This window comes from Haliotis cracherodii, unplaced genomic scaffold (genome assembly GCF_022045235.1).
Source record: "Haliotis cracherodii isolate W230 unplaced genomic scaffold, xgHalCrac1.p SCAF_5, whole genome shotgun sequence".
Lineage (NCBI taxonomy): Eukaryota > Metazoa > Mollusca > Gastropoda > Lepetellida > Haliotidae > Haliotis > Haliotis cracherodii.
This window is the reverse complement of record NW_027266308.1, coordinates 53,456,772-53,474,924: the sequence shown is the minus strand read 5'-3', so window position 1 is coordinate 53,474,924 and position 18,153 is coordinate 53,456,772. Positions and strand designations below refer to the sequence as shown.

Sequence of the window (18,153 nt, the reverse complement as noted above, 5' to 3'; positions counted from 1 at the left end):
GAAGTTGGAGTAGTAAGTAAAGAAAAGAATTTATGGATGAACAACTTCTTTATTACAATTAAGAGTGACGTTTCGGTGTTGGTTCTAACACCCTTATCCACTTGCTTGATAACGGTGTTAGAACCTACACTGAAACGTCGTTGTTAATTGTAATAAAGAAGTTGTTCATCCATAAATTATTAACCTTACTTGTTCTAAACTCTGCTGATGCATAATGCCTTCTGAGTTTCATGCAGCTGTCAACATCCCGTAACAAAACAACCATGTGTCTATGATCTACATTGGCTACTGCTGCATGGCATGAGGGCTGTTCCTGGACCTGCTGGCTTGTTTCAGCAGTTTACTTTGATAGAGGCACATACTGAATGCGAGCAGACGCCACCAGGCACTGGTCATGAAAGGGAGGTAACTCTAAAGCAGCACCACTTGATGAATCCTTCAGGAAAGGTTTAAAAACAACAGATGTTATGATTTCAGAGAATTCAAAATTATGGTTGGTTGGTTGGCAAATTAATTGGTATGAAGTATTGTTTCTAATTATGAATATATGAATTAAAGCTGTCTTCATCACATGCAAAAATAAATGAAATTAAACCCCAAAGGAGTAAGAACTACAACGTTGTTTTTTAATGCTTGTACATCTAGATAGTGAATTAGGTTTAATAGTGTGGAAAACATTTGCCACTTTAGAAATATCTAAGATCATTATCAAGGATTCAAACTCAGCTTGACTAAGGGACATAATTCTGCACAGCCTATTACAATGCAATAGACCACTGCACCACATGTGCAACATTCTAGCACTAGCAGACAGAGCCGATGCACATAATGGTTTCCACTTCCAATTCTTCATGTCAAATTATGCACAGTAGTTCTATATGAATCAATACACATTCTCTGTATATCAAAAGTGTATGGAACAAGGTATACACAGAACTAAATGTATATATTAGGCTTACAAAAGTAAAAGAACTTGTTCTCAAGCAATGACTTTTGAAAATATAGTGGGGGCAGGTGGCGTTTTATTTTATTTTTGCTTGTTCAAACTAGTATGTAACCAGATAAACAGTTGTGTACCATCAACCTGGGAAAGCGTTATTGCCGCCACTACCATAACACCAGATACACAATAAAGCAGTGCGCATGTAAGGGGAAGTAACTGCGTGCCATATTGGATCGCATTGTTTTGGGGTATTAGGAAATAAAAACGAACCGTGCGGCAGACTTCATGATGATGCAGGCGGTGCCTGAGAACCAAGGCTATGATCTTTTTTAGCCTTAATCTTCACCATATTAAACTGATCCAAAGGTGAAAATACCCTGGGGATCAATGGACAGAGGGGAGAACAGAAGAATCGGTCAAACAGAAGTCTTATCTGTATATTCCTCAGGGAGAATTAATCAGAAGCTAACACTGAAAAACAAATCTCCTGCTTAAGCATGTTGTGCATTCCCCTCTGTTTTCCTGAATCCAGACATACAGTTGTACTAGTAAACATCTTGTCTATACATCAACCCCCAACCCCTACCCCCTCCGAAAACGTCATCAGGAAGAATTTTCTAAGTCATGAGGAGCTGTTATACTAAGTGATGGAAAGGTATATGGCACTGGAAGTTCCTTCCTTGATACTCCAGTGTAATACACCTCCACTCTATCATGTCTATCAAGATAAATACCCTGGACACCATAGCTTCAAATCAAAGAGTCCAGCTTGAAGGACACTTCGTTAAAAATAGCTGTTGGTAAAATACACGTTATTTCATGATTGAAAAAAGTGGTAAAATCACCAGTACTTAACTAGGTGTGTGGCATACCATCTCAAATACAACTGTCAGATGCCTGATAAGGCAAGTACTTCCTTCTCCATTCAAAATAATGTAATACAGCTAAAAGATCATTAGTAACAGTGTATGGATTTTATTAGAACATACAAAGGGCTTGAAATTAGATTAATGCCAAACTCTTTTTAGGGAGTCATATTGATTGGTTACTGATTTCAAGCTCACCAACATGACCAATGTGAGAAATTCTGTTCTGAATTGGTGATAATATGTGGAGATTAGAGCTGAGTATCGCCTGGTATCTTGCGCTAGATTCGTATCATGATACGGACTGACGATACTACTGGTATTAGGATACACCAAATCAAATAGTAAGAAATGATGAAATTACTGAAATACATCTCTAAGACCTCCTTCTTCATACATCTATGTATTGATATCTCAAAATCATTAACAAAGAAAACCACAAGATCAAAACAGTTTTAAATGAAGGGATTGTTAATAAATGTTACAGTTAGTCGGAGCATACTCAGCTAACAAGTCGTCGTGTTCTGCCATGCTTAAAGGTGGCGCTATGCTACTTCTGCCATTTTGGGAGGTAACTCTATTAGTTCCTGTTCTACTTACAGCATATCGCGATCTCACAAACTGATGATTCAAGTATTGTGTGTACCTAAGTATCGATGATATATAGGTATCGGTGCATTGTTACAGCCCTAATGGAGATGGTGATGTCACTTCCGATAGAAAGCTATGGTGGAGAATGGGTCCAGGGTATTTATCAAACCAGAATGGAAAACCGTCGAGGATATGGAAGATCACAGATTCCCATTCTACGCATACAGGTCGGATTGTCGGACTGCTGTTGGTTCTATACAGATAGCAGAGGGTATGTTCCGGGCTAGTCCCATTAGTGTCTTCTGACACTCCCGGTGCATCTGGGTGAGTTGAGTGCGCATGTCCTGAATCTGATGTGTCAGTTCCTCTGTCACTCTGGTAATATCTGTGCAACAACTGTCCCCACCTTCACCGGGGGAATGCTGCACATTTGCCACTTTGCCCTGACCCCGGGAGCGTGCTCTACTTGCCAGTCTGAACGAAGGTTCTGGTTTGAGTGTCCCAGCTACATCATGTGCAGCAGTTAGCATGAGGTTAGCCTTGTGGACTGATATGTCCATGTTGATTGAGGCTATTAAGTTGTCAAGCTCATGGTTGCTGATTTCCTGTCTCTGCAAGGAGAACAATATAACATATATTATACCATCTTCCCGAGGCAAGAGAGTTAACTGACTTTCCACCCTTGCCGAACTAGGCTGGAATTACTGGGTTCGATCGTAGCACCACCAGTGGCTATTATGAGTTATGTCCCTTCTCAGCCTCTCCTATGGACCAATCAGATATCACCTCTCGTATCACTTGCGTTTACTTCACAAAAAATGATGGTGCCCAGTCAGGACGATCTGATCGAAAATCAAGATCTATATTGTGATAAAATGGGTCTTACATTGCGAAATGTATCAAATCACATGAGCACCTTGATTTAAAACATGAAAAGATTTGGAAAATATCTGCTGACACCGAGTTGGCGGTGCATATGCTTTGCAAATCCTGCAATCGATTGAAATCTGCAGGACAGTTTATGAACCGGATTTCGATTTCGGTGCGAGATTTTGATTGGACTATGAAGACACTCTTTAGTCCCGCCAAAATGTAACTCCATAATACCAGCCTAGCAAGGTGGAAACTGGACTTTTATAGTCAGTTAACTCTCTTGCCTCGGGAAGATGATATTATATTTGGGATTACACTTTCTAGTACTTTTTACAGTGAAGTCACAACCATGATTCGAACCTTAAGTCTCAGAGTTAGAGACCTAATCACCAGCATACAAAGTTAAAACAGTTAAATATACTGCACTAAAAGTGTATAAAGATGAAGCTGAGGGAAAGCGTACTGGTCATTGTTTGTAATTCCTATCAATACACAACTGAGAGAATGGAAAACTTGACAATAAATTGTACATTAATATACTTATCCTATCTCACACTATGCATTTTTCATTCTTCTGTTCAATCCAAAGTGGAAACATGCTTAAACAAGGTTTCCAGCTTCTAAAAACAATTCACCTTAACACACCTTAGCATCACCATGGTCACCTCTCAACAATCTGGTTATGCAATGATATCTGAAAGGCAGAATGATTGTTCTCACATAGGAAAACAAGTACCTTAGTCTCCCACAGCTGTTCCAGGTACTTTATGCTGCTCTCATAGCTGAGGATGGACTGTACCAGTTGCTGTCTAGCCAGTTGCATCTGCACGGGTCCATCGACTGGGGCCTGGAGATACACAGCGCCAGACTGAGCCTCACTCTGGTCTCGGTCTTCTGCTGCAGCCTTCACCTTCAGGTCAAGGACACTGTCCTGAAATTAAGCAATTGAGTTGTGTAAACAAATCATGGTGGGTTCACCAAGAATGTGCTTGGTATACACATCCACTCTTATGAGTAGAAACAATAAAAACAACACTTTTCTCTTTGAAAGATCAGTGGTCTAGAATGCTTTTTTCTTCACGGCTTACCATCCACTTCCAAAATACGTCTTCATGTTGTCGCCAGTTCATGAGGTTCTGGAGACGTTCATTGTCCTTATCTAGTAGCACCAGCATCTACGCATGATAAAACACAAGCAGGACATGTAATTAAATTATTTGGACCCAATTCTAACACGGTAAAGGTTTCACAATTCTCAGTTTGATTTAACAGACCAATGTTTATTTATTTGTCTTTGACAAACACATTTAAGTCTACTAGTGAGTGAGTGAGTGAGTGAGGATGGTTTTATGCTGCTTTTAGCAATATTCCTTCAGTATAATGTTTGGGGACACCAGAAATGGGCTTCACACATTGTACCCATGTGGGGAATCGAACCCCGGTCTTCGGCATGACGAGCGAACACTTTAACCACTTTATTCTACTAACCTGGGCTGGTCCCTTGTCATCAATTTCAGTAGAGTTTAGAGTTAAAATGTATGCTGTTATTGTTACTTCGGACTAGTGGTCATCTACAGAATGTAACGTTTGATATCAATAAACAACAATATTCCCTTACTCGTTTCAGCAGATGTGGGTGTCTTAGCAAATGGACTTCCAATGCTGATAAATTGTCACGGCTTTTCCGAAGTGATATCCCTGCTGTGGTATTTTCAATCTGAAATGAAAGTTATATACGTGTACTACTACATAACCTGTATCAACACTGATAATGTGATTTGAACATTATCCCTACAACTGGTTCTCAAGTAACCGACTTTTGAAAATGTGTGCAGAACAAGGCACATTATCGTGATATCAGAATTGTGTTTTACTTTCAGGAGTATTACTGATGTTCAAGAAAGATTTTGTAGACTTACACATATATTGTGTATATTGATACAGAAAATGATAAATTACTTATAGTTCAAGGAGCAGAAAAATATTTATTACTCAAACATCATTTTGTTAATTCATGAATAACAGGATATTATTGTTGATCGTATCCAACACACTCATTCAAAAATAAATGAGTAAATGAAAACATACCTTGTTTAGAAGCTTAGCTTCATGCTGCTGAGCTGCGTACATTCGCCGTAGGTTGAGTCGTAGTTTACTATTCAGCACTAGCAACCTCTGTACTCTCTCTCCAGGTGGCACAGCCGAATCTCCTTGGGCAGTAGGACCCAAATCACAAATAGAATTAGGCCATTCCTACAAACACAAGAAACACATGTCGCATGGTTGTGTAAATGCTTATCCTCTATTTTGATAAAAAAACATACAGGTTAAAAAATATATTAATTAGGTGTGTGTGTTTTACAGGGAGCTAAAGGCCTGCAAGTTTATCATCCCCCGAAATCTGCATGTAGCTTTCAAATAGGGTTCATGCATTGTCCTTGAAAAGATTTCTTTACATGATTTCCCTTACCTTGCACCATTGTGAAATGTTTTCATCCAAGGGAGATGTACACTTGTCCATGAACCTCTCTATCAGTGTCTCTTTACACATCAGCCAGGCCATAGCCAGCAACAGTTCACGACTTCCTCTTGAGGTGTCATTTGGCAAGTGAGCAAAGTCATGGGACATGTAACCACGGCTTTGTAGTTCTCGTTTGACAAGGACACACTTCTCCTCTGTGAAGAAAAAGCATGTCAATTTGGGCCAAATCTATTGTTATGTGGCAGTGGAAACTGCAAATTTTATGTGTACTGATTGTCAGTGGCAGAAAATGATTGAAGTGCCAGTAAAATGTTAAGTGCTGTCATGGACTAATTGTGAAAGCTGCCACCAGCAGTGAGTAATTTAGAGTTATCCCCCCTGTGCAAACATGAACATGACTTGGTTGTTTGAGAAGTTTCAGGATGGGACAATTACTAGAAGGTTGGCTGTACCTATATAGGAGCAACATGAGGATAATTTGAAACCTTTTTCGACCTGACTTGTGTCTTATCAACTTGCCAAGTGAGGATTGGATGCCTATTTGTGACACACTGGATTCTTGACAGCTTCCAATACTATGCTAGATTCAAGAATGGAGACAGGCCTGTTTCAAGACATTCCACTGTGACGAAATTCTAGACATTTATGAGTTCACTTATTGCTAAATTGACTCATCGTATATCCTATTGTGATAGTAAACCTAAAAATGTGAGTTTTAATATTATTAATTGATTATTCATTGATTTCAGATTACATAATTCATTTATTTGTGAGTCGACTTCTGGGTTAACCTCTGTGTTTCAATTTGGAAATCACCTTGTAACAGTATATCTTAATAACATGCTCTTATCTGTAAACTTGTGTTTTTAATTCCTCCAGTTTGCATGTGATATGTGTTTTGTTGGTAAAAGGTGGGGAGTGAAAATTAAAGTATAAGTTACATCAGGCAATATCATAGATGTATGACAATGGTTTTTCTGTGGATCCTGAACCAGTGGTTGATAGTACCAGGCAATGACCTATGCTGTGTGGCCTATAGTGACACGCAAGTAGTCAGGTCAGTAGGGATGCAAATTAGCACTAGCCTGCTAGCCTGGACCAGTTTTGTTAATCACATGTTAATGATAAGGTATCCTGCGGGCTTGTAGAATTTTAAACATTTTGAGATGTACTGCTTTATGTTATCACTCTTCGGGATAGCACAAATTTCTGGTTAATTTCCATCCACGGTTAGATTGTCCGACTTCCCTGGTGGTTACCATTCAACATGTTCAAGTATGTATCATCTGATCATATTCAGCATGCTAAGCATGATAAGTGGTCATTTTCTTTTCACATAAACATTCTAGTATAATCTTACAACGAGCATGGGATACAACCAAATGAAGTGAGTGTCTCTCGCTTTTGGAAACATGAAATGGCAAAAATCATAATCATCATGTTCATAACAATATAAAAAAGCGATGTCCTCACCATCTGAAAGTTGCCTCTGAGCCTTGACAGCAGATTCATCAACTACTCCATAATTGCTGAAGTATACCAGCTCAAACAACAGCTTCCACATCACGGGGGTCTGTAATTGATAAAAACATCAACTTGACAATCATGAGTAGTCACTGTAAATGAAACATAAAACTGCTGAACAGTATCAATCAACTTCTTGATGAGGAAAAATTCTGTTTGATCATCCTAACATGGTTTATATGTGAAGAACTGTACAAATGGGGTCCTACTATTTAACGTCCGAGGACGCCCGTGCAGCGGCCAGAAAAGTTCCAGTAACCGGAAGTTTCTGGCCGCTGCACGTGGCAAACACGTACGCCAGTTGATATTCTCACGATCTTACCAAACTGAGAAAGACATGTTTTATTGACTGCACTGTTTTTTTAAACTCCCGGACGTCTGATGAAACCTCCCGGACGTTTCCAGACGTCTGATGAAACCTCCCAGACGCTCCCACCAGATGCTCCCCGACGTTGCCCGGATGCTATATAGTACCGGACGTTTTACACTCAGTGAACCATCTGGGGCCATGCATGAACTTTTGAAAACGTTTGCGTTTTAGTATTAGTTATGGAATAGTGTGCAGAATATGACACTATAAAAGAACATTATTTTTGTTCTCTAAGCAAATTTACATTGTATCCTTCAAAGCCTACGTTACGAATATCTCGTCAGTTCGAATAAAATCAAATCGTATTTGCTTTGCAGATTCACCATTTAAAAAGAATAGGGGGGGTATGTAAATTTTTCAGCAGCTATATGTTATTTTGTATAATTAATACAAGAACACAATTATATAGAATACACTTCATTATTTAGTATCATTCTCCCGGACGCTCCCTGGCATTGCCCGGACGCTCCTGGACGTTTCCGGACGCCCCCGGGCGTTATTTAGTAGGACCGTACAAATGTCATTTGGGCAGTGCTGGATTTTACCGGGCACACGATCTGTGCTATGGGGATTTGGAGTCATCAAACTTCTCATGCCAGCTTGTAGAGGTGATACATCCCTAATCCTTACTGACAATTGATTTATTGTAAAGGGGTGCTAAGTTGATAACCCCAAGGATCATAAAGGGAAATTGAAAAGAAAAGAGAATCCAAGGTCTAAGGAGGGATAGCACTGCATGTTTTGTTTGTTTGTTTGTTTGTTTGAATGTTGTGTAACGCCTAGTTCGTGTTGCCTGTTGGTAAAACTTTCGTCCATAACCCTGCTTCGAAATGTTAAAAAATCATAAACCCCGGTATATGTATTAAAAATCATTTGTGAAGTGTTATGGTAGGTTGCCCTAACACAGGAAAGCAGGGTTACGCCATTTACTGTCGGAAATCTTACCGCTTCATATTTGTTGAACTTTGCCAAGCGAAATGTTTCTGCGGTGACAAGTGATACTCCATTTTCGTTCAGTAATGTTGACAGCAGCTCTATGGTCTCCCTTACTTGAGTTGATCCAGGCATTGTTGATTGGAGATGTTTGGAAACGATCACATATTGGCTGTGTGAGGAGACGTTTGTTTACCAGTTATTCCCAACTTCCGGTTAGAGAAGACGCTATCGTGATGCCCTCACGAAATAGTACATGTGTTCGCGATGTACTAATACAATATCTCTCAATGAGTACCTGACTTGGTATCTGACTATGTATTACCTGACTTTTATTATATCTTAGTTAGCCAAATCGACCAATTAACAGTGGAAATATTCTTTGATGAAAAAGGTCCCACGGGGAACATATCGTTAACACCCCGTTATAGCGCTCATGTGAGCTCGACTTGAGAAGGGAGAAGTATTTATTTGATTTGATGTGGAAAATTGACTCTTGCTGCGAAATATATATAAGATAAGCAACCTGCTTAAATATGGCTTCACAAAAGACTTACCGAGATCTACAAGAAAAATCAAGAAATGTTATTTAACGTTGGTTATTACAGGTAACAATATAACATTACCTCTTCGGAACTAATATTCTGACAAAAAATAATATATATATTACTGAATAATGTGTATAACCAAAACAATTATATAACATCTGAGATGATAAATGAACATGAAAGCTAAAACATGTTTTCAGTATAAAGAAGAGGGGAGAATCATTTATTATATATTACATTAAAACATGGAGCATTTGCATATGGGGCGTGACGGGGTCCGAAGAAGCCAGCAGAAGTCTCTTTATGGTCCAGCTTTTCGGAAATCATTAGGCAGGCAATTCCAGATTATGGTGGCCTCACAAGCAAAACAATTTAGCCCGAACTTAAAAAGCTGTTACCCGGTGAATTAGATTAACATTTAGTCTCTGAAATCTTATGTGACACAATATCCTTCTTGACTCTAAAGATAAACAAAAAAATCCCTATGCTGATTTCATGGAGCTAGCTAGAGCTGGCTAGACTTGCTTTTGTATGCGTTTCTAGATTATTTTTATATATAAAATAAATATATTCCACAGTCATGGGGCAGGAATACCGGTGAATCATCGCTGTACGTTCCTGCCTGAGGGAACAGGTCGGTTGCTTTAAACTTTAAATATGAATACACATTTTGAAAGTTTGTTTGTTTGTTTGTTTTTAACGCCACACTCAGCAATATTACAGCTATGTACGGCGGTCTGTAAATAATCGAGTCTGGACCAGACTATCCAGTGATTGACATCATTGAGCATCGATCCACGCAATTGGGATTGATGACATGCATCAACCAAGTCAGCGAGCCTGACCATCCGATCCTCGGCAAGCATGAGTTGCTGAATATTTTCACCTCGTCTGACACCGGTTTGACCAAATAAGTATCCTGATCTTTGGTGGTCACTTGGCGAATATATCTGTACATGTTATGGGTGGACTTTACTATCCAAAATACATTTGCCACAATTCCAGCCCAGTAGTTAAGTCTGTCCTAACAATCAGTCTGTTACGACCACATTTAGCTCCTTTTACTAAAAATACATATGTATCGTGAATAGTAAATGGTGTCAGGATAACAAGGGGTAGATTTACATTTTTTCGTCCGAATTGACGAAAGAAGAACGTGGCGTGTACAGGCCCGTGAAATATTGATAGAGAGAGTGTACATGCAGACCTGTGAAGCATTAACGACAAATAAAGGAGACTGCAAATGATTTACAAACCGTAACCAGATATTCTGGGGAGGCGAGACATTTCAGTGAGACCAACTTGCTGTCTATGTGTCCGTCACCCAGATCGCAATCGTCAGTACGTGTATAAGGCTGTTTACATCGGAACAAGACGGGGTACGGAGTTTTACTTGTCATCAGATTAAATATAAGAAGACAATGAAATAACTATTATGTATTTATTTGTATTTACACAATGTCAACATGACGAGATGGGTCGCTCTAACAAACATAGCAACTACAGATACCAGACATCGACCGACATTATGACATCGAAAAAAGCACTTTGTATGACCTGGGTATACCTTGAATAAGTCAATAAACACGCCTAATAGCTGGAGCCAATTTGAGGAAAATGAACTGAAGGATAGTCGAAGGGGGAATAACTCTGGTAAGGGTAGGTTCCGGTTGCCAAGGACTGCCAGGAGGGACCAGTAGGTTGTGCTGCCCATTGATATGCCTCCTGGTATGACACCTCGGGGGCCGGGTAGTACTGAAGAGGGGTCCGTGTGGGTTCTGTACCAGGCGTGTCGTTGAAAGCTCCATCATGAATAGTGTAAGGGGATGGATACGTAGATGACGTCGTGAGGCTGCATGTGTAGTCTGATGTAGGCGAGTAGCTGGGTTCGGCGCTTGGCAGGTAGTGGAGGCTGGAAAGAAGAACGGTTGGTAATCATTGGTTTGTATGTGTCCGTAGATACATTTCTGACAATCATATTAGAGTGGGTAAACCCATTATTCCAGCTGTATCACAGCCTGTATATTTGCATCATTTGACAGCATGTGCAAAATCCGGTATAGTATACAACAAAATCGTCCAGGCTAATGCACCAAATCCTTATTTTTAGTTGTCTCCTTAGCTTGGGTGCCAAAGAATTCAAATTATTTGGAATGAAGAGCTTGAGACTCACTTTGACCTGGCCTTGTCAGCAGCGTCGATGCACGTGGAAGGAGTGCGCGGAGTGAGCACATGACACCGTTCCTTCTGGGAACTGTCACGTGACTGGATTGTACCGCCATGATACAACTGTTTCCTCATCCAGGCCACGTGGCCATCCTTAGACTGCCGTTTAAACTTGGAGCGACGGTTCTGGAACCAGATCTGTGGAAAATAATAAACATTATATATACACATAGTGGCACACGTGTTGTTCCTAGAAATACAAAATATGGTAACTGGCATGATTATTATAATTAAATAATAATATAAATAATATCAATAAATATAATTAAATTATCAAAATTATCAAATTATATATCAGCTCATATACTATGAAGAATCAGCTTACCGATAGTCTCTCTACGTCAATATTGATGGTGTTGGAGAGATCATCCAAGATGGAGCTGTCAGGATACTGAGAGGACAGGAACACCTTCTCCAGTTGCCTCAACTGTGAAGGAAAATATCGTTGTAATTAAATTCATAATTTAACCTTTTGGTTTCCCCCGACTTGACATTGCTGTAAACCATACTCATAATTTGCAATCACGCATAAGTAATAGTAGGAATTCTGATGGGGATTTTTTGTGCAACCTATTTGTGTACTCACCTGAACGGCAGAGTACTTGATTCTGTTCCTGACCGGAAGTACCCTTTTGCTGACGTCACTCTTGCCGGGCTTGATCTCTGGACTCTTCACCTTCATACTGAATTGAAGAAATGAAAATACTGTACTTGTTATGTTATATATTGTAGGGGTGTACACATGCAGTGGTATGAGCAATGCTACCCGGAAGACACACCTCCACTCACATATACATTCCGTAACCCCTGAAGATCGGGGTTAGATTTTGTCTTCAGCAGCCCATGCTTGTAAGAGGCGACTGACGGGATCGGTGACTTGGTTGATGCATGTCACCGTATCCCAACTGCATAGATCGATGTTCATGATCTTATAGCTGGAATATTGCTGAGTGCGGCTTTAAACAAACGTACATTTACATTCTGTAAGCACACCGCAGGGTTTTTATTTTAGTAACCTTTTAATATAGAAGGGCATATGCAATGCATCCAAACCAAACTAATTTCAGCTGACCCGTGAAGATCAAGGATGGAATAGGTCTTCAGCACCCCATGCTTGCCGAGGATCGGATGGTCAGACTCGCTGACTTGGTTGATGCGTGTCATCGTATCCCAATTGCGTGGATCAATGCTCATGATATCAATCACTGGATTGTTTGGTCCAGATTACTTATAGACCGCCGTCACATAGCTGGAATATTGCTGAGTGCGGCGTTAAACAACAAACAAACACATTCAGCTGCATTATCATGCAATAGAAACATGCTGTTTGACTCGGCAACTTACTTGTATGGTTAGATAGTTGGCGTGACGAACTGTTTAAATCTATAGACGCTGCAGACAACTTGTTCACGAAATGAGATATCAGAAATGATGCTGTGATATCGGAACGTGTGAGTTTTATACGTATTTCTGGCTGTCGGAACTCTTTCAACACCTATCGAAAAACAACACATTGAGATCATGTTGTTGTAAGAATCAGATCTCTTTCACAAGAGCAGATACGACTCGCCGAGGAGAGCTTCTTGCGAAACCATTATTATTTTTACAGCAATGAGAATGTTAATTGTTTTCTCAATCTATATAGCAGCATCCTACTCCCCTTGTGCACGGGTAGGCGCACATCCAAGACTTGGCCACCGTCTCCAGCGTCCATCCTCATTTACCTGTCAAAACGTTCCACCTACATCAAAGAGGTCGCCCGACTTAGCGCACCTGAGCGTGTAATTGTTGGTTTAACAAACACATAATCAGCAGATTGGACAGCGGAAGAAGCCAGCATTACATAGTGATAGGATTAAACATGTACACACCAGTCATGCAAAAAAAATACTGAAAGAGACAGTGTGTGTATTTGTCTCTGTTTGAAACAAATATTTGTGCGAGTATCATTATGCCTAAATGGTTTTAGGTAAATGTATGATATTTTACTGTGCCATACTGTGCCGCAGTGTCTGAAGTTTGCATGTGGTCCCTGGAGGGAGCTTGTACAAGGGACGTAACTCCGTTTAAAATTACCAATTAGCTGGTCCCACAATTCCTCTTCACGGTGCGTTTAAATGTTTGATATTTTTTATGTTCATTAATCTTATGAAGGTCGTCAAAACATAGGCTAGATATTCTTCAATAGGGAATCATCTTTAAACTTTTTAGACATGTTATATCACAAAAATATGTTATTTTCGTATACAGTGTATCATTACAATGGTGAGAGCCAGTGTGATTGTAGTTGACGAGGTCATGGTACACTGACGGGATGAAGTTACCCTGGTCTCTGTTGGATGGACGGCCGATATCTTTTGATGTGAATAGCTTCCGTTAGTTGGTTTATGTATGATGGACGGCCGATATCTTTTGATGTGAATAGCTTCCGTTAGTTGGTCTTTGTATGATGGACGGCCGATATCTTTTGATGTGAATGGCTTCCGTTAGTTGGTCTTTGTATGATGGACGGCCGATATCTTTTGATGTGAATGGCTTCCGTTAGTTGGTCTTTGTGTGATGGACGGATGGTATCTTTTGATGTGAATGGCTTCCGTTAGTTGGTCTTTGTGTGATGGACGGGTGGTATCTTTGATGTGAATGGCTTCCGTTAGTTGGTCTTTGTGTGATGGACGGATGGTATCTTTTGATGTGAATGGCTTCCGTTAGTTGGTCTTTGTGTGATGGACGGATGGTATCTTTTGATGTGAATGGCTTCCGTTAGTTGGTCTTTGTATGATGGACGGCCGATATCTTTTAATATGAATAGCTTCCGTTAGTTGCTCTCTTTTAATGGACGGCTGGTATCTTTTGATGTGAATGGCTTCCGTTAGTTGCTCTTTGTGTGACGGACGGCTGATATCTTTTGATGTGAATGGCTTTCGTTAGTTGGTCTTTGTTTGATGGACGGCTGGTATCTTTTGATGTGAATGGCTTCCGTTAGTTCCTTGATCATGTTGAGTTAAAATTTAGAGGCAAAGACACCGTATCTGGTTGCTTGATGTTGTTGTATGTGATCTGGACGGCGGAACTGGAGTCTTGTTGGACGTGTGATGTGGTGTTCAGCAACAACATCAACATATTATTTCACTCAAAATCGTAATGCAGCGATATATATTGTTTCTTCATAGATCGTTGGCTGTATGTCCCCTTTTCTAAGCCTCGAAATAAATCCAGATAAATGGGATTTGTATATAACTGTTAGGGATTCAGATCCCTATATTTCGCACAGGTTCGTTGGGATGCGATAGTTTGTAATGTAAATCAGTTGGTAAACACAGAGCGTATTCTAATGTAGAAAAGTGTCATGATCATATTTGGTTGGTATAATCTTTCGAAATGGACAAAACGACCTTGATTGCAAAAACAATGCCGAGATAGTTTGAAGATGTAAGTGAAGAGCATGGGTGTGACATTTTCACCATGTCTGACACCGTTTTCACAAATAACAAGTTTCCTTATCTTTGGTCACTGGGCGACATACCTGGTACATGACTTAAATAGTTGACCATCGGAATTACTATTGCCACGATTCCAGACTCCCCATAGTTTTGAAAAGTGTGATCAGTATCGAACACTTTTGAGAAGTCGAAAACATGGAAGTGATTATTGAGAAGTGATAGCATTTAATTACGATATCCAGCATGGTCTTCTGACAAAATTTCATGTTGTATGAGGAAGTGGATACTACCATTATTATGACAGCTGTGAGTATTTTGCTTGAACAGCATACAAAAAATGGTTATTGGTTTGTAAGGAGCTACGTCATTATCTTTTGATAAATCGGTTTAAAGGTTCCGGAAAACCACATATCATGGTTTGTGGCACGGTTGAAAAACACACTGAATGGCTTCCCACAATCGGGAGTCGATTTGTTCGGCACTCATTTGCCGTCTGATTAACACGGGTTGTCTTATTAGTTTTCAAATTTCGTAGGGCTGAAATCGAATTTTGTTATCTTTTTATAATCTCACATGGACATCTTCAAAATGTAAAACGTCAACGCCAGACATTAACCAGGCTCGCTTATCTCCTGAAACAGATTTCATTGGGCATAAGACGAAATGTTTTGGTGAAAATTATATGAAGGGGTCACTGAAAATCAGTTAGGTGTCTCCACAGTGCTATTACTTACGTAAACTGTGTCAGTGTTATATCTCTATAGAATTCAAGAAACTGAAATTCAAGTGTTGGTATTACAACACATTAAAAACATAAAATGACTATTAAGGGTATTTTATGGTGCACAGTATGGTGGATTTAGTGTAGTGTGACGTATTGGTTCTGCATTAAGTGCTTACAAATTTCCTTTTCAGTGCTAAAACAGTAATAAAGAAACAATATGGTACTGTATATATGTTTGATGTTCCCAGACGGTACCTTGTGTCGACAGCTGCTTCAGTCCGAGGAAAGCGCCCGATAATCCGTTAGCATGAAGGTTTGGCTCATATACGCAACATGGCGATTGCAAGTGCATACAAAAGTTGTTGATAATACCTTACAGGCATAGATCAGGTGATGACATTGACCAGAACTGAGTAGCTTCAAAGTTGCTGTATATTCTAACATGAGTGTGAGGTATCTGTTGTGACGTCCTGGTTTGAGGTATCTTCACAAGTGGTATTGATAATTGATAATAAATGCACGACTGGGAATTGGATTTCTATATCTCAGCAAAGCAGGATATCTGTCGCAGTTGCAACACACATTTTTCCAAGGAGGTGAGGATCTATATCTTCTAGTGAGCGAGTATTGTTTTACACCGCCTTTGCAATATTCTAGCAATATCCAGAAATGGGCTTCACACATTGTGCCCATGTGGGCAATCGAACCCGGGTCTTCAGTGTTACGAGCGAACGCTTTTACCACCAGGCTACCCCATCGACCCTATATCTGTGAGGGTAGATGCTGTATATTTGATATTACCCAACAAAAGAACGGTTAAATGTCACATTAAAAGTTTCCTTCAAGCAGTTTCCTTTGATCTGTGCAGAGGTTTGACTCTTTGTCCAACCAACATCCACCAATCATGTGTTCGAATCCAAGATTCGCCTGTTTAGGATCCTTTGTTTATCAGTAAGATACTTATAATCCTGGTTTACATAAAAGTGGGAAAATGCGGGCTGCATAAGAATATGAAATGATAGTTTTCAGATAATGTTTATTATCTCAGAAACATTTACACAGTCCTCTTCAAATGACAGTTGCAATCCATAACGTAAACACAACAATATATACATTAATAGTAACAAAGCAGGCCCAAGATGAGTTCAACATTGGACTGCAGTGCATATTGCACAAATTACGCCCTCGTGCTTCATCTGACCACGAATACATCCCCGAAGGTTCTAGACGCCTATCTGGGGAAATGTCATCTGATCGCTTAGGAAGTTGAAGTGGGGTATATAATTCTGGTAGTATGGAGTTCCGGGAGAGCTGAAGTTGGACTGGTTGGAATACTCTGTCCACTGTTGCTGGCATGGTGTGACTTGGAAGGATGTTTCCGTCATCAGATGTGGGTAGTGGAGAGTATTCTGGGTAGGCCGTGTACAGGATACTGCGTCAGTGAGTGCGCTGTAGACGTTGTGTGATGATGGATACATCAGGGGGGTGTAGACGGGGTCGTAGTCCGTCACTGAGGAGCAGCCGGGTCCAGTGCTGGGTAGGTAGTGGAGGCTGAAGAAGAGAAGAGATTGTTGTTAGTCCGAGACAGACATGCCATTGTGTTGAAGCTAATAAGAGCCCACTACACGCAGGTGAAACTAACTTGGTGTGTACTTACTTTGATTTGGGTTTGTCTTTCACGTCATCTTTCTTGGAAGTCGTTGGTGGTGTGAGCACGTGACACTCGTCCGTAGCCGTTACGTCACGTGACCGTGACGTTCCTTGTTGATACAGTTGCTGTCTCATCCAGTTCACGTGAGCACCTTTAGACTGACGCTTGAACTTGGAACGGCGGTTCTGGAACCAGATCTGTATGGCAGAAAGAGGTCATTATTATCGAGACATTTAATGAAATCAGGGTCTATTATATGGGTTGAAAAGATTATGAAAGGAAATATACAACAATTCTTTAAGTCTACCATATAAACTGAATAAAGCAGTAAAAGCGAGAATTTCACTTCAGTACATTTCATGGGTCCTATGTACATTTAAGGGGACAAGAAAGAGAGTTTTATATCACTATGATATTGTGTATTGTGCGATCAATTATCTCTTTCGAGAACTTCTGTTAAGTGTAATAAAGTGGATTTACCTACCGATAGTCTCTCTACGTCGATGTTGATGGTGTTGGAGAGATCCTCCAAGATGGAGCTGTCAGGATACTGAGAGGACACGAATACCTTCTCCAGTTGCCTCAACTGTGGATATGGATAGTGGAGATGAAAACGTGTTAAATTTGTATTGCGATTTACTTTTGAAATAACAATAGTTTATGTTTTCTTCCTATTGACGTTTCGAGCAATTAAATGTTTACCTGACTAGCAGAGTACTTGATTCTGTTCCTTGCCGGAACGATTGTCTTGTTGGCGGTGCACTTGCTTGGCTTGGTTTCGGGGCTCTTCACTTTCATTTTAGTGTGGTAATTGTATAGAATACTTTTAAAAGAGAAAATGCTCGAAATGTGAAGATGGTCTCGGTGACAAGTCTTGCTGGTTTCGATTAGGGCAGCTCTTTGACTGATGACTCAAGGATGGAAGTTTTCGACTTTATACCCGTACCATGACCATCGGGCTTCTTTTAAGTCAACCACCATA

General features: G+C 40.1%; 3 protein-coding genes across 3 annotated transcripts; all 3 read right to left on the bottom strand.

Moving 5' to 3' along the window:
* Nucleotides 1-202: 202 nt before the first annotated feature.
* On the bottom strand, nt 203-8,786 carry LOC139443194 (uncharacterized). The gene is made up of 8 exons (XM_071224155.1): nt 8,595-8,786; nt 7,229-7,328; nt 5,744-5,949; nt 5,362-5,526; nt 4,892-4,990; nt 4,362-4,448; nt 4,010-4,204; nt 203-3,011 (listed from the first exon to the last, which is right to left on the bottom strand). Exons 1-8 carry the CDS (start codon nt 8,715-8,717, stop codon nt 2,616-2,618), a joined length of 1,371 nt encoding a protein of 456 aa, XP_071080256.1. The 5' UTR covers nt 8,718-8,786; the 3' UTR covers nt 203-2,615.
* Nucleotides 8,787-10,720: 1,934 nt separating this feature from the next.
* Nucleotides 10,721-12,038, bottom strand: LOC139443763 (paired box protein Pax-6-like). Its single transcript, XM_071224683.1, has 4 exons — nt 11,943-12,038; nt 11,682-11,783; nt 11,304-11,494; nt 10,721-11,042 (listed from the first exon to the last, which is right to left on the bottom strand). The coding sequence occupies exons 1-4, from the start codon at nt 12,036-12,038 to the stop codon at nt 10,721-10,723; spliced, it is 711 nt and encodes a 236-aa protein (XP_071080784.1).
* Nucleotides 12,039-16,743: 4,705 nt separating this feature from the next.
* Nucleotides 16,744-17,969, bottom strand: LOC139443762 (homeobox protein OTX1 B-like). The gene is made up of 4 exons (XM_071224682.1): nt 17,874-17,969; nt 17,656-17,757; nt 17,178-17,368; nt 16,744-17,071 (listed from the first exon to the last, which is right to left on the bottom strand). The coding sequence occupies exons 1-4, from the start codon at nt 17,967-17,969 to the stop codon at nt 16,744-16,746; spliced, it is 717 nt and encodes a 238-aa protein (XP_071080783.1).
* Between the last annotated feature and the right edge of the window lie 184 nt (nt 17,970-18,153).